This window comes from Cetorhinus maximus, chromosome 16 (genome assembly GCF_964194155.1).
Source record: "Cetorhinus maximus chromosome 16, sCetMax3.hap1.1, whole genome shotgun sequence".
Classification (NCBI taxonomy): domain Eukaryota; kingdom Metazoa; phylum Chordata; class Chondrichthyes; order Lamniformes; family Cetorhinidae; genus Cetorhinus; species Cetorhinus maximus.
Genome location: NC_135894.1, coordinates 61731245 through 61747148, shown reverse-complemented (window position 1 = coordinate 61747148; position 15904 = coordinate 61731245). Strand labels below are relative to the sequence as shown.

Genomic DNA, 15904 nt, shown 5'->3' with positions numbered 1-15904 from the left:
TCCACACCACTTCAGAATGGTTTGGCTCTGTGAGAACCTATGATGAGAAGAAGGCTATAGATTCAAGTTTCTGCTCTTGCACATACGCTCATGCCATTTCTAAAAGCAACTGATATAGAGAGAGTAAGGGAGGAGTAGTGTGCAAATCAAACCAGAAACTACCATCAACGCCACAAAATGCATAACTTTCCTGAACTCCAACCAGGCGAATTAGTCTGGATTAGAGACCAGAACTGAGAAGGCCAAGTACTAGAAAAGACAAAGTCTGAGATCTTATCTTGTTGCGAATGAAAATGAGATAGTGAGAAGAAAAAGAAGTGCACTTCTGTCAACCAGAAAATCATCAATGGAATGGACTAACTATCCACATGATCAGGGGGAGTGCGAGACTTTGGGGCCAGAAACAACGTGAGAGGAGAGCGAGACTTCGGGGCCAGAAAGAGAAAGAGAGAATATTGAGGCTTTGGGGCTGCAAACAGTGAGAGCAGAGAGCAGAGAGCGAGACTTTGGGTGCAGGGACAGTGAGAGAGGAGAGAGGTGAGTGAAACTTTGGGGCCAAAAACAATGAGAGGGGAGGGATAAGAGCGAGACTTTGGAGCCAGAAAAAGCAAGAGAAGAGATCAAGACTTTGGGCCCATAATCAGTGAGAGAGGAGAACGAGGCTTCTGGGCCAGAAACAGTGGGAGATGGAAGCAAGACTTCGGAGCCAGAAACAGGAAGAGAGGAGAAAGAGTCTTCTGGCCTGGAAACAGCAGGAGATGAGAGCGAGACTTTGGGGCGAGAAACATTGAGAGAGGAGAGACATTAGAGGGAGAAAATCTTCTTCACCCCGAGGGTGGTGGGTGTTTGGAATTTGCTGCCTGGTTTGGTGGTGGAAGCAGAAACCTTCAACTCATTTAAAAGACACCTGGAACTGTACCTAAAGTGCTGTAACCTGCAATGCTACAGACTGGGTGCTGGAAGGCAGGATTAGAATGGGCAGCTAGCTTTTAATTTTTTCCTTTTCACCGGCGCAGACACAATGGGCTGAATGGCCTCTTTCTGTTCCATAGCTTTTCTATGGTTCTATGGTTCCAGGAGAGTGAAAGTTTGGGGACAGAAACAGCGAGAGAGGAGAGCAAGATTTCTGGGCTATAAACATTGAGAGAGGAGAGTGAACTCTGGGACCAGAAACAGTGAGGGAGGAGACTGAGGCTTCTGGATCAGGGAAGAGCAAGAGAGGATATTGTGACATTGGGATTAGAGACAGTGAGAGAGGAACGCGAGACTTGGGACCAGAGACAGCGAGAGAGGAGAGCAAGATTTCTGGGTGAAAACAACAAGAGATTAGAGCAAAACCTCAAGGCTATAAGCTTTGAGAAAGGAGAGCAAAATTCGGGGCCAGATAAAGTGGGAGAGGAGAATGAGACTTCGGGGCTAGAAACAGAGAAAGAGGAGAGGGGAGGGCGAGACCTTGGCGTCAGAAACAGTGATGGAGGAGAGCAAGACCTTGGGGCCAGAAACAGCGAGAGATGAGAACTAGACTTTGGGGCCAGAAACAATGATGGATGAGAGAGGAGGAGGTCGAGACTTTGGGGCTAGAAACAACGAGACAGCAGAGTGAGAGTTTGGGGTCAGAAAGAGCAAGAGAAGAGAGTAAGTCTTAGGGTCCAGAAACAATGTTGGAGGAGAGAGGAGAGTGAGTCCAGAAACAGCGATAGAGGACGGCGAGACTTTGAGGCCAGAATGAGCAAGAGAGGAGAGCAAGACGTCGGGGCTAGAAACAATGAGTCAGCAGTGTGAGATTCGGGTCTAGAAATGTTGAAAGAGGAAAGCGAGACTTTGGAGCTAGTCTGTCACCAGGAGCCAGGCAGAGCCCACGTTCATAAAGATAAATCCAGGTGTTACATCACAGGTAAACAGTTAGGTCATTGGCTGGTGAGTATTTCTCATTTATCTTATCTAAATTAGGGAATTTCAATTTGGGTAAGTAGAATATTTATTGAAATAATAAGAATATACGCAGATGCAAGACTAGAGGCATTGGATCAAATTTATCAAAGTAAATAATTAATTAATTAAAACACAATAAAAATGGCTGGGCAGGTGATGTTGCAGCTGCAGTATGTGGGAGTTGATGGACACCTGTGTGACCCAAAGAAAACATGTTTGCAGTAAGTTTCTGCATCTTGAGGATCTTTGGCTCAGAGTCAATGAGCTTGAGCTAGAGCTACAGGGAGGGGAACAATTATCTTGGACACTTCATTCCAGAAAGCAGTTATACCTCTTAGGCTAGAGTCATCTGATTTAGTCCATAGTCAGGAACAGGAGGATGTGACTGCGAGTGAGACGGGTATGGGGATCAAGAAGGTAGAAGTGGAGGAGCCTCAGCCTTTGCTATTGTCCACCAGGTTTGAGGTTCTTACAGCTTTCATGGATGAGAGCTGGGGTAGGAGGGTGAATGAATGAATGAACTGACCAGGGCACCGTATTACTGGAAGCCATTCAGGTGGGGTAAGTTAATAGGAATGTGGTGGTAGTAGGGACAGAATAGTCAGGGGACTAGTCACTGTTCTCTGTAGCCGAGAGCGAGAGTCCAGAAGGCTGTGCTGCCTGCCTGGTGCCAGTGTTCGGGACATCTGCTTGGGGCTGGAGAGGAACTTGCAGTGGAAGGACGAAGATCCAGTTGTTATGGTCCACATAGATACCAACTACATAGAAAGGATTAGTACAGAGGTTCTGCATTGGGTATATTTGCACCCAGGGGCTAAACTGAAAAGCAAAACCTCAAAGATAATAATCTTTGGAATATTGCCTGAACCACAAGCAAACTGTCGCAGGTAAATAAGGTTAGGGAGTTGAATGCGTGGCTGAAAGATTGTTGTGGGAAAAATGGGTTTTGATTCATGGGGCACTGGCAGTAGAATTCTTGAAAGCGGGAGCTGTACTTTTGGGATATTTTCACCTGAACCGTGCTGGAATCAGTGTTCTGGAAAGTCATACAACTAGGGTGGTAGAGAGGGCTTTAAACTAAATAGTGAGGGAAGATATGATAAATTAAAGTGAAAGGGCAAGGCAAGAGGTCAAGTTAGCAATAAGAGGAATGATCATCAGAGCATGGCATGAAGGGACAGAGCATACAAACTTAAGGGCGTGACAGCAGATAAGGCCTTAGTTTGCAGAAGTCGTAAAAAGGCAGAATTAAACGCTCCATACCTGAATGGCTGTAGCATTTGCAACAAAACAGATGAATTGTCAGCTCAAATAGAAATAAATATGTATGACATTATGGCAATTACAGAGATGTGGCTGCAAGGTGATCAATGCAGGGACTTGAATATTTAAGGGTATTCGACATTTCAGAAGGTCAGGAAGCTAGGAACGAGTGGTGGCAATGCTTTGTTAATTAAGGATAACATTAGTGCAATGGTGAGAAATGACTTTAGCTAACAGGAAGCAGAGAATAGGGATAAAAGGGGCATTTTTGGTTGGCAAGCTGTAACCAGTGGAGTGCCACAGGGATCAGTGCTGGGGCCTCAAGTATTTATACCTACACCAATGATTTGGATGAAGGGACTGAATGCACGGTTGCTAAATTTGCTGATAGCACAAAGATAGATAGGAAAGTAAGATGTGAGGGGGCCATAGAGTCTATAAAGGGATTTGGATAGGTTAAGTGAGTGTGCAAATATTTGGCAGATGGAGTTATATGTGGGTAAATGTGAACTTGTCCACTTTGGCAGGAAGAATAGAAAAGCAGTGTACTATTTAAATAAGAGAGAGATTGCAGAACTCTGTGCTACAGAGGGATCTGGGTGTTCTGGTATATGAATCACAAGAAGTTAGTGTGCAGGAAATGATTAGGAAGACAAATGGAATGTTGTCATTTATTGCAAGGGGGATGGAATATAAAAGTAGGGAAGATTTGCTACAGTTGTACAGGGTGTTGGTGAGACCACATCTGGAGTAACGTGTACGGTTTTGGTCTCCTTACTTAATAAAGTATTTAATTGCATTAGAAGCAGTTCAGAGAAAGTTCACTTGACTGATTCCTAGGATGAAGGGGTTATCTTATGAGAAAAAGTTGGGCAGGTTGGACCTATGCCCATCAGAGTTTAGAAAAATGAGAGATGATCTTATTGAAACATACAAAATTCTGAAGGGACTTGACAGAGAGGATGTTAAAAGATTGTCTCCCCCCATGAGAGAGACTAGAATTAGGGGCACAGTTTGAAAAAATAAGGATGGCCCATTTAAGATGGCGATGAGAGAAATTTTTTTCTCTCAGAGAGTCATTACTCTGTGGAATTCTCTTACCCAGAGAGCAGTGGAGGCAGGGTCATTGAATATTTTTAAGGCTGGGTTAGATAGGTTCTTGATTGACAAGGGATTCAAAAGCTAAAGGGGGTAGACAGGAAAGTAGAATTAAGGCCACAATCAGATCAGCCATGATCTTATCAAATGGTGGAGCAGGCTCAAGGGGCCAATGGCCTACTCCTGCTCCTAATTCATACATGTATGTTCATAAGACAACCTGAACAGAGAACAAATAGTCTCTGAAGATTCACATACTACTCTAGAGTTCGAGAGAGAACATGGGGAATTTGAATCCTATGTAACCTCCGAGAGAGATGAGGACAAGATCAGGGAGATTGGTGAAACCACCACAATGCTTAACTATGTGATCCAGAGATGAAGGCAGAAACTTCTGGGGGAGATATAGGATAATATAAATAGTATTTATTGGAGTCAGAGACTTGGGGGAGATGTGGTAAAAAGGGTTAATGTTAAATATGTAAATATATAGGCTACAAAATCAGTGATGTAAGATCACATGATACTGAAGCATGGGGAGCGATAGTTCTACGTGGAGCCTCATGCTAAGTCTTTATTGTACATAGTTAGTATAATGGCCAATAAAAAGTAGAGATTACCAACAGCCTTGCCTCCAGCACAGAAACAGAATTACCTGGAAAAACTCAGCAGGTCTGGCAGCATCGGTGGAGAAGAAAAGAGTTGACGTTTCGAGTCCACATGACCCTTCAACAGAACTGAGTGTAGTTAGGAGAGGGGTGAAATATAAGCTGGTTTAAGGTGGGGGGCGGGGGGAGAGAAGTTGAGGGTGGGGTGGTTGTAGGGACAAGCAAGCAGTGATAGGAACAGATAATCAAAAGAAGTCACAGACAAAAGGATCAAAGAGGTGTTGAAGGTGGTGATATTATCTAAGAAAAGTGCTAATTAAGAATGGATGTCAGGACACTCAAGGTACAGTTCTAGTGGGGGTGGGGTGGAAAGACTGACAAGGTATTAGTTGTAGATTTAAAAATAATGGAAATAGGTGGGAAAAGAAAAATCTATATAAATTATTGAAAAAAACAAAAGGGAGGGGGAAGAAACGGGGTGGGGATGGGGGGAGGGGGAGTTTAAGATCTAAAGTTGTTGAATTCAATATTCAGCCCGGAAGGCTGTAAAGTGCCTAGTCGGAAGATGAGGTGCTGTTCCTCCAGTTTGCGTTGGGCTTCACTGGAACAATGCAGCAAGCCAAGGACAGACATGTGGGCAAGAGAGCAGGGTGGAGTGTTAAAATGGCAAGCGACAGGGAGGTTTGGGTCTTTCTTGCGGACAGACCGCACGTGTTCTGCAAAGCGGTCGCCCAGTTTGCGTTTGGTCTCTCCAATGTAGAGGAGACCGCATTGGGAGCAACGAATGCAGTAGACTAAGTTAGGGGAAATGCAAGTGAAATGCTGCTTCACTTGAAAGGAGTGTTTGGGCCCTTGGACGGTGAGGAGAGAGGAAGTGAAGGGGCAGGTGTTGCATCTTCTGCATGGGCATGGGGAGGTGCCATAGGTGGGGGTTGAGGAGTAGGGGGTGATGGAGGAGTGGACCAGGGTGTCCCGGAGGGAACGATTCCTATGGAATGCCGCCAGTGGGGGTGAAGGGAAGATGTGTTTGGTGGTGGCATCATGCTGGAGTTGGCGGAAATGGCGGAGGATGATCCTTTGAATGCGGAGGCTGGTGGGGTGATAAGTGAGGACAAGGGAGACCCTATCATGTTTCTGGGAGGGAGGAGAAGGCGTGAGGGCGGATGCGCGGGAGATGGGCTGGACACGGTTGAGGGCCCTGTCAACGACCGTGGGTGGAAAACCTCAGTTAAGGAAGAAGGAGGACATGTCAGAGGAACTGTTTTTGAAGGTAGCGTCATCAGAACAGATGCGACGGAGGCGAAGGAACTGAGAGAATGGGATGGAGTCCTTACAGGAAGCGGGGTGTGAGGAGCTGTAGTCGAGGTAGCTGTGGGAGTCGGTAGGCTTGTAATGGATATTGGTGAACAGTCTATCATCAGAAATTGAGACAGAGAGGTCAAGGAAGGGAAGAGAAGTGTCAGAGATGGACCATGTGAAAATGATGGAGTCTGTAAGACCAGATCCTCGACAACCCGATCTAGACCCACAACAATGATAACAAAGTCATTGGCTCAGATGCTGGCTGCTTGGTGACAGGAGCTATTTTTGCACATGGGGCTCATGATACACAACAGGATTTCACACACAGCCATCGAGAGGAGATACAATCAAAATCATATCTTCTCCAAAGGCCTGAGAGAGTTGTGAGGAGACCCCTGCAGGAGTCCTCAGAGTGTCTCCCAGATTTCTATTAATTGCTAGCTGTTCCATCACTTTGTCATGTATAATGGCCAACCCATCAAGCCACCTGTAAATGAAAACACGGAGGCAGAGGAGTTTTAAGGAGAGGTTGACAAAAAAGAGCTTGTCTTATTGGCTGCAAATTTTCTTCAACACATCTCATCCAGAAATGCTTCAGCTGAATTGTTCCTGTGCAGTCAGATAAAGGACTGCAGTTTTATTACAGTATAGAAAACATCCAGATATCCTATAGGATCCAACAGAGTATAGAAGATTTCAATCACCTGTTTCAATATTTCGGCTGCAGTTGCATATGTACAGTCAAATATCACGAAGAACTCCTTCCCCCTTTTCATCTGCTTCAGAAGAGGCTTAGCATCTCTATTACCTGATGGCAACTGGCGAATTTTAACTTTAATGTTAAATCTGGAAGGAGCTTTCATTAATTCTTGTAAGCGAATGAGACCTGGAGGATAAAAAGCACAAAACGTAACATAAATTGTATAACTGTATGTATCTGAAAAAAACCACGTTTAATTTACTGATTAGTCATCTATATCTCAATTTAAAATTTTTTAACACATATTAAGGAAAAAAAGTGATAAACTGTAAACTGTTCTATGGATTGCATAATTGTAGATTTGAGTTAATTGTCCTTATCTACCTGTTAGTACAGCCCCTTTGGGATCTAAGATCAGTACATTATATGTAATTTTCTGACCCTACTTCATATGGGAAGCCTTGTACACCGATGGTACATATCAAAAACTTATATATATGCTGTTCATGGTTCACTGATCATTCATTCTAGTGGCTGAATTTTTAATTTATGCCACCAGAGAGCAAGGCACCCACATGAACATTGAACATTAAAAGTTATAAATAAATTTTACCTAAATCATCAAAGCGCAGTCTGTTTGCATTACTTAGTTCTAAAATAGAACTGAAATCTAATCAATTGCTATTGAGATTTTTACGGTATCTTCCAAAAGGCATTTGACACAGTGCCACACAACAGATTTGTGAGGTCGAGTCAGGTGATGAGTCTCTGGATTCAGCCTTCCAACTCACCCTGGAGAGTCAGCAGAAGTCAGGGGAACATCACGCAGAGGTGTTGGAAAACCTCAACAGAGTGGCAGGCGTGTGTGCTTGGAGGTCTCCATGGGAAGGATGGCAGACACCATGGGGACCCTGGTCCAGCAGAAGGCGGAGATGCATGCAGACCTGCACTCTATCGTGGTAGTCATGGATGAGTTCCTGCAGTGTGACGTGAGAGGGAAACGGGGCAGCTCGATAACAAGCCCCCACCCCCCCGATGCGCCTTCCCCTCAAGGAGTCAGGCCGGTGCCCCCGGGCACCCGAAGGGTGCAGGAGCGGCAGCTGGACACCTCTGGGTCATCCACTCAGGAATCTCAGAGACTGTCCCCTCAATCTCGCCCTCTTTCACTGCAGAGGGAGCAGCTGGCTCACAGGAGGACGGCCAAAGCAAGCCATGGCCCTCAAGGCCTCGGTTCTACAGAGAATGCATGCCGAAGTCATCAGAGGCAACAAGGCCAACCATTGCACAGGCTGTCTCCACCCCTGCTGCAGATGTCAGGGCAGCACCTAGAAGTTGTAGACATAGAAAAGTTAAGAAATTCTGATCATAAGTGGTTGTGCGGGTGAACACTTTTTTTCACTTTATAATCTGAAAATATATATTCACTTTCACTGAATAATATGAAATGTTGTCTTTCAGCTTCATTAACAGGCTTTGCGAGTCCTCTTCCCTGCATCCCACTGCACCCTCCCGCCCCCACCCCCCAACGAGCAGTTCAGCCACATGCAGCCAGACCACGAGTGATTCTGGAGGGAGAAATATGTGTGTGTGGCAGGGCCTTTTGGAGTCTTGTGCAAGCACTCTCTCATGCATGCTTGCTCCCTTCCTCCATCACACTCATCTCACTTTCCCGAGCATTTTCAATGCTGCTTGCTGGGGTTCCCTTTTAGTTGTCCATCTGAGCTGAATTGTCTCTCTGCCCATCCACTTACTGCACTCCCATGCAGCACCTGTGCCCATTCAACATGAGGCTCCGTTCACTTTCCATTTCGACAGCCATGGTCATAGTGAAGTTCTGGTTCAGCTCCCCCATCCTTTCGCTTCCCCCAGTCCCCCATGTCCTTTCCCCCATCATTGTTGAGCCCCCTGGCATCACCTTCCAGCTCCCCACTGTCACCTACCAACCAGAACCCTTGTCTTTCCAGGATGTCTAGGTGAACGTGCATGTTTCCTACCTTCCTGAGAATCCTACCCCCATCCACCTTGATCTCCCCAACATCCTTCTTCCTACCCCCAGGTCCGTGTCTGCCTCCAAGTACCCACCAACCACCCTCGCTGATCCGTCTACCGCAACCAACTCACCCTCAGCTTCTGGCCATATAGGCTCCCTCTGCTCCCTCTCACATTCACCATTCCCTCCTCCCACATCAACACTCAGTTTGCCCCACAGGAGGCAGTCATTGACTCCACAGACCCCTCTGTTGCATGTTCACCTGGATGTCCTCCCCACTACCTCTTCCAGCCTTACTCCCTCCGAACTCCCTCCTCCCCGCCGGACACCTTCCCCCCTTCGAACTCCCTCCCCCCTTACACCTACCTCCCCACTCCCAACCTCATCCCCACCGGTACACCTTTCTCTCCAAGTCACACCTAGACCTTCCTCTCCCACTCACAGCTGAATGTTCCTCTCACCCCCTCATTGATCATCCTTAGCAGCTCATGGCCCAGACTGTGATATTCCGGAGCAGACCTGAGACATCAATGGATAACTCCCACCTTCCAAGAGCCACTTCGCGGTGGAGCCATGTCAATGAGAATCCACCCAGAATGCAATGCACATGTTCCTCCAGCGTCCAGTAGCTGTAGGGCTCCAGCATCTTCTTCGCCTCAGATGTCCACGATCTGAGCAAGGCCCTGAAGGCGAGTCCCGACTTTTGCACATCTCGCTTGTCCAGATGTGCTCTGGGCCGGCGTGCTTTCCCTCCGGCGTAACAGTAACTCAGGCATGTGGGGATGATTCCAGTCAGGCCTCACTTTACATCCCATTAGCAGGATGCAAATCGGGTTCATGCTGGCCTCCAGTGAGGTTTGTGTTCTGCCAGCGTGAAACTGATTTCTGCCCCTCACGTCAAATTGTACCCCTCCTGCCCACCATGATGCCGGACTCCAATGGGATCGAACGACTCTATCCTGGAAGTTGACAAATGTTTCACCACTTTTCAAGAAAGGAGGGAAAGTGAAAATAATGAACTACAGGTCAGTTAGCCTAACATCAGTTGTTGGAAAAATGTTGGAATTCTATGATTAAGGAAGTCTTAACAATGCACTTAGAAAAGCATAGTACGATTAGAACAAGTTAACATGGTTTTACTAAGGGGAGTTCTACTTGACAAATTTATTCGTATTTTTTGAGGGTGTAACTAGTAGGGTAGATGTAGAATACCTAGATTTCCAAAAGGAATTCAATAAGGTGCTATACAAAAGGTTAATTGGTAAGATAAGGGCTCATGGAGTTGGGTATATTATATTAGCATGGAGAGAGGATTGGTTAAAGGATAGAAAACAGAATGGGCATTTTCAAATTGGCAGGCAGTGAATAGTGAAGCGCTGCAAGGGGTGGGGTCAGTGCTGGGGTCTCGGCTATTTACAATCTATATTAATGACATAGATGAAGAGACAGGGAGTAATGCATCTAAGTTTGCTGATGATACTAAGCTAGGTGGAATGGTAAGCTGAAGGGAGGACAGAGAGAGAATGAAAAGAGATATAGCCAGGTTAGGTGAGTGGGCAACAAAATGGCAGACTGAGTATAATATAGGGAAATATGAAGTTATTCACTTTGGTCATAAGAATAAAAAAGCCGAATATTTTTTAAAAGGTGAGGAACTTGGAAGTGTTTACATTTGTTTGGGTTTTGAAATGCAATCAGTACTACATGTACTATCTGGCTTGTTGTGGTCATGTGACCTCTGACACGAAGGACTCCCTACAGGCAACCATCTTAGATTCAGTTCAACAAAGACACTACACGAAAAAGATTGTAGTTTTGTGCTCATAATGGTGTCAGAAGTGGATCTGTGATTGAGTTTTCAAAAGTTGGAAGGGAAGACACAGCTACTGAGAGAGGAACACTGAAATGTTCCAACCTGCTTAAAGCTGCTAAAAATACTTGGAAAGCTAACACAAGCTGACAGCTGCAAGTAAAATACTGCGCGAGGAAAAAAATGGCTATAAATTTTCCACTCCCAACTTCTGTCGAAATGAAAGGAGGTATGCAGAAGAACTGGAATTTTTACCACTTTCAATGGCAAAACTATGAGATTGCAACAGATTTAGTTAACACGCCAGACCAAATATGAGTAGCAACGTTTTTAGCACTGCCAGAAAGAGACTGCTACAAATTGTATTCTACCCTAAATCTATCCAAAGAACAGAAAAAATGCTGCAGAAATTTTGAAAGCCTTGAGGGCACACTTTGAACCCCCAAATGAACATAACTTATGAATAGTATGTGTTCAACATTAGGGCTCAAGGTGAAAAAGAGTCCATTGATCAGTATGTGGCTGCAGTAGCACAGCTTGCAGAACCATGTGAATTCAGGCAACTAAAAGATGATCTCATTAAAGATAGAATTGTCTTAGGCATAAGACCCTGCAGTGAGAGCAAGTCTACTGAGAGAGGAGAAACATACTCTCAAGAAGGCAATAGACATGTGCAGAAGTGTGGAGGTTGTAAAACATCAGCTCAAGCACATATATGGCAGAACAGACCAGGTGTTATATTATGCTGAGAGACATTTCAGGCAGAAAGAGCAGAACAATTGCGGACAAAGGGCAGGATGCAAGTACTGCGGAGGACATCAAACAACAGGAAAGAAGGGTTGTCCAACATAAGGAAAGCGGTGTTTTAGCTGCAAGAAGCCGGATCATTTTGCACACAAGTGTTTGGCTAGAAAGATGCAAAACAAGCCTATACAGATGACCACTGGAGCGATATCAGCAGAAGAGTCTGATGAAGTACTTCACACCACACAACAGGTTGGTTCCGTCAAGTCTATAGGTGATAAATGATTTGTGACTGTTAGAATGATGGCCGCAGACGGAGAGCATCAAGTGAACAAGAATTGTCAGAAAGACACTGGTGCATCATTCAACATCACAGAGCTGTGCAAAGTGGCTCAACATGGTGATCCAAACATGAAGCCCTCTAAAGTATGGTTGAGGCTAAATGATGGCTCGATACTCATACCGAGAGGACTAATTAGCCTGAAAGCCCAATGCAATGAAAAGAATGAAGGTTTGGAGTTCCAGATCATAGACGGCATGCAACAGCCACTTGTCTCAGCTGGAACAAGTCTAAAGCTTGGACTGGTTACCCTAAACATGCCAACAGAGATTTACAACATGTTGCAAGTACACAAAACCATTGACTGCTGAATAGATTCTAAAGGAGTACAAAGATGTGTATACAGGGTTTGGATGTCTACCTGGAGAATATCATCTTGAAGTTGATGAGAGTGTAAGACCAAGTCTGCATCAGCTGAGAAGAGTTCCAACTGCCCTCAAGTCCAGCCTAAATAAGATAGAAGAGCTGGAAAAGAAGGGATTAATCAAGAAAGTGACAACTCCTACAGACTGGATTAGCAGCATGGTAGCAGTGAAACAGCATGGAAAGCTCCAAGTATGCTTACACCCAAAGGATGGAAATAAAGCGCTGAAGAGATCTCACTAGCCCATGCCAGCCATCCAAGGAATTTTGCTTGCCAAGGCTACAATGATGGATTTACAGTTAGTGGGGCTCTGTGCTCAGCTTCATTTTTGTAGATTGAGAACAGATATGTCCCAGTTAAGTGTCTCAAGTATCAACATAAATGCTGCAAATACTCAGCAGATGAAGCAGCTTCTGTGGAGAGAGAAATGAAGGTGATGATCCTTGTAATATCACTGATCCTGCGCTGTGTGTTTCATCTCAGTATTGGCTCTTTAGCTTGTTTCATGTTGTTCAATTTGTTGCCAATTTCTCAGATCAATAAAAGTCATGGCGATGATCACTGTAATCTAACCTATCTGATGTTTATCATGTTGTGTTATCATAAGATGTTATGAATAGGTTAAACATTCTGGATAGAGGTTAAAGTCCCAGGTTAAGCTCAATCTTGTAAAACAGTTAATTTATACCCAAGCTCACCTCACAACTTATTTATTGTCCTTTAAAATGGGGCACGATGGGCCGAATGGCCTCCTTCTACACCGTAACAATTCTGTGATTCTATGATTCTGTGAAAATGCATCAATGTATGAAGCAGGGAATAGAAGTCTCAAACTCTGTTAGGCGTTGTGGGCAGGTGGGGAGTGTCATCACTAGTGGTCTCCAGGTTAATTTAACCTGTGACTCTCTTCGATCTCTCTTCCCATCTTTATGCTGTAGTTTGTAAAAGAAAGACTGAAATGTAATAGCGCTTTGAGACATCCAGTGGTTGTGAACAATGACAATACAGCCAATAAAGTACTGTTAAGTTGCTGTCACTGTTGCACCCAGGAAGCTCTCACAAACAACATGTGAACTTTACCGGATAACCTGCTTTTGTGACACTGGTTGGTGGATAGCAGGACTGCAGGGAAAATTGCCCTGCTCTTCTAGAAAACAGTGCCAGCCTGAACTCCCATTAACACACACAAGCAAAAGGGCTAAAGCTTCAAGAAAACATCAAAACCACCCCCTTTCCCGCTCGGTACCCTCTGAATGCATAGCACCGCAATGGAATGGAATCCCTGTTGCCTCTCGTTCTGTGCCCCCCTGTCCTCCCAGTCAGTCAATGTTCAGTATTGTTTTTGAAATATTCAGGCTCTCTTTTCCTGCCATTGTACTGCCTTCAAAGAGAAGGGTTATTATGCAGTAAGATGAATGTGCTGTACATCCAGATCATTTCCCTCTCTCCCCTACCACTCTCATTTTATAACCTACGTTGAAAACTAACCACCCAGCAATGCAATCTGCTGCCCCTGAGAGCTGGAACCGTGTCACCTTTCCTCTCCCTGGGACTGTGCTGCACTCATTGTACTCACCCTACATGACTGAAACCTACAGCGCTTTGGTGAAAGCAGCCCGCACACTATAACCCAGCAAACACAGAGGGGTGAATCTAAAAGCCACAAGAGGGGGCATTATTACAGGGACATCACTGGAGAGGTCTCCCGTCTCTCAGATCTCTGCCATCCACCCACATTGCCTGGAACATGCTGAGGCTGCTTATCCCGAATCCTCCTTCCCCACATCCCCACTCTTCCTTTCCCTCCCATTCGCTCCAGCCACAGCAAACTTACAAATCACACCTGAAGAAGAATCTTCGGGTCATGGGCTGGTGACTTTGTGAGTGGCCGTGCTATTCCCATGGTCAGGAGTGACCCGAATATGCAGTGACTGTCCGCCACACCTCTGCTCTCATCCACCAACATCACAGTAAAAGATTTCACCTTGGTCAAGTGATCATTCAAGATGAATTCATTTTTCCCCAGTCTAGCTTCTGATGATTTGAGTTCTTTCACGCGGCCTTTCACTAATTCTAACTCATTGTTCAAGCCTTTGGGCAGATTCTCCTCTTTATCCAACCTAACATGCAGTTGGGGGCATTCCGATTTGCTTTTGTTAGAAGTGCCTTCCAGTTTTTCTAGAGCGAGCATTTTCTGTAGTTTTTCAAGTACCTATTCTGGAGCTCTTCCTCTTTCAATCTTTTCTTCAGTTCACTGCCATGATCTTCCTCCTTGGTTATCTCCTCATCCTTACCCTCCATCTCCAGTACCTGCTTCCACAGGTTTTCCACCTCAGCCATGAGGCTGAAGTTGCCACACTCCCCATGGCTAATTTTATCCCTTTATCCCGCAATTCCTGAAGTTCCTCCTCAGCTTTCTGTAGACTTTTGTTGGCTTCCCCCAGCTCTTCAAGTTGGTGGTTCAGACCAGACAGTTTTTGCCGTAACTGGCGCTCCTGCGATTCTTGGGTGGCGAGTTTCCACAGTTCCAGAAGGGTATCAATGCAGACAACATGAGATCGTCAGTGATCTTCCCAGAGTGGAAGTCATAGTGGATGATCTACTAGTCTATGGATGTGGAGACACAATGAAAGAAGCCATAGCTGACCATGATCAGAATTTAATTCGACTGCGAGAGAGAACTCACCAGATGAACCTGAAGCTGAACAAGAAAAAAACTGCAATTGAGGATTTCTAAAGTCAAGTACATAGGTCATGTACTGAACTGCAAAACGTCTTTGCCTGGATCCTGACAAGGTGAGAGCTGTAGCAGTGATGCAGTGATCAATAGATGTGAAAGCAGCACAACAATTTGTTGGAGTCGTGAAGTTTTTAGCAAAACGTTTTGTGTAATTTGTCATTGGAGTGTGAAGCATTACGCAAGCTCATTGCCATGGATGTGCTGTGGTATTGGGGGAACAAAACAAGGAGCAACGTTCACTAAAATCAAGCAGCAAGTGGTGACAACACCAGTGCTGAAGTACTGTGACATCAATGATGAAGTCACCTTGCAGTGCAACGCCAGTGAGACATGTCTTGGAGCAACCCTAATGCAGCAAGGACAATCAGTGCCTTAATGCAAACTGAGCAACACTACACTCAGATCAAAAGGGTGCCTGGCTATCATCTTTGCTTGTGAGCATTTTCATCAATACCTGCTTGGAAGAGACAAAGTAACAGTGGTGTCCGACCACAAGCCAATTCAACGCATTTTTGTCAAACCGCTACTATCTGCTCCAAAGCTTCTGCAAAGAATGTTACTTTATTTACAGAGATATCATCTGGACATGGCATACAAGCAAGTGAAGCAGGTATACATCATTCACATGCTGTCAAGAGCAGCAATTGCCATGAAGAAAGTTGAGGATGCCAATCTTCCAGATTCAACATGAAGCAGCAGCTCGACATGCTCTGGAAGTCATCAACCCACAGGGACGTTGAATCTGACAGACAAGCACCTCGATCAAATCAAGTGAACTACCCGACAAGATACAACACTCCAAGTGCTGCAACAAATAATGATGAAACAATGTCCTGAGAGCATCAAGTGTGGTCACAAGAGCATTTGGGCATACTGGGATGAATTGGCAGCCCAAGATGGCACCTTGTGCAAAAGAAATAGAATCGACATCCCTAAGGAGATGAGAAGAGAGATGCTGAAGCACATCCATGCAAACTATCAAGGAATTGAACTGAGTTCTGAGGAAGGCCAGA

General features: G+C 45.1%; 1 protein-coding gene across 3 annotated transcripts in view; it reads right to left on the bottom strand.

Moving 5' to 3' along the window:
• LOC144691614 (glutamate receptor ionotropic, kainate 1) overlaps nt 1-15904 on the bottom strand; it is a 378270-nt gene that overhangs the window by 141614 nt on the left and 220752 nt on the right. For all 3 annotated transcript variants that reach the window (XM_078559883.1, XM_078559884.1, XM_078559885.1), the window contains exon 4: nt 6908-7089. In XM_078559883.1, the coding sequence (XP_078416009.1) occupies nt 6908-7089 (182 nt within the window). The remainder of the gene's footprint in view (nt 1-6907; nt 7090-15904) is intronic.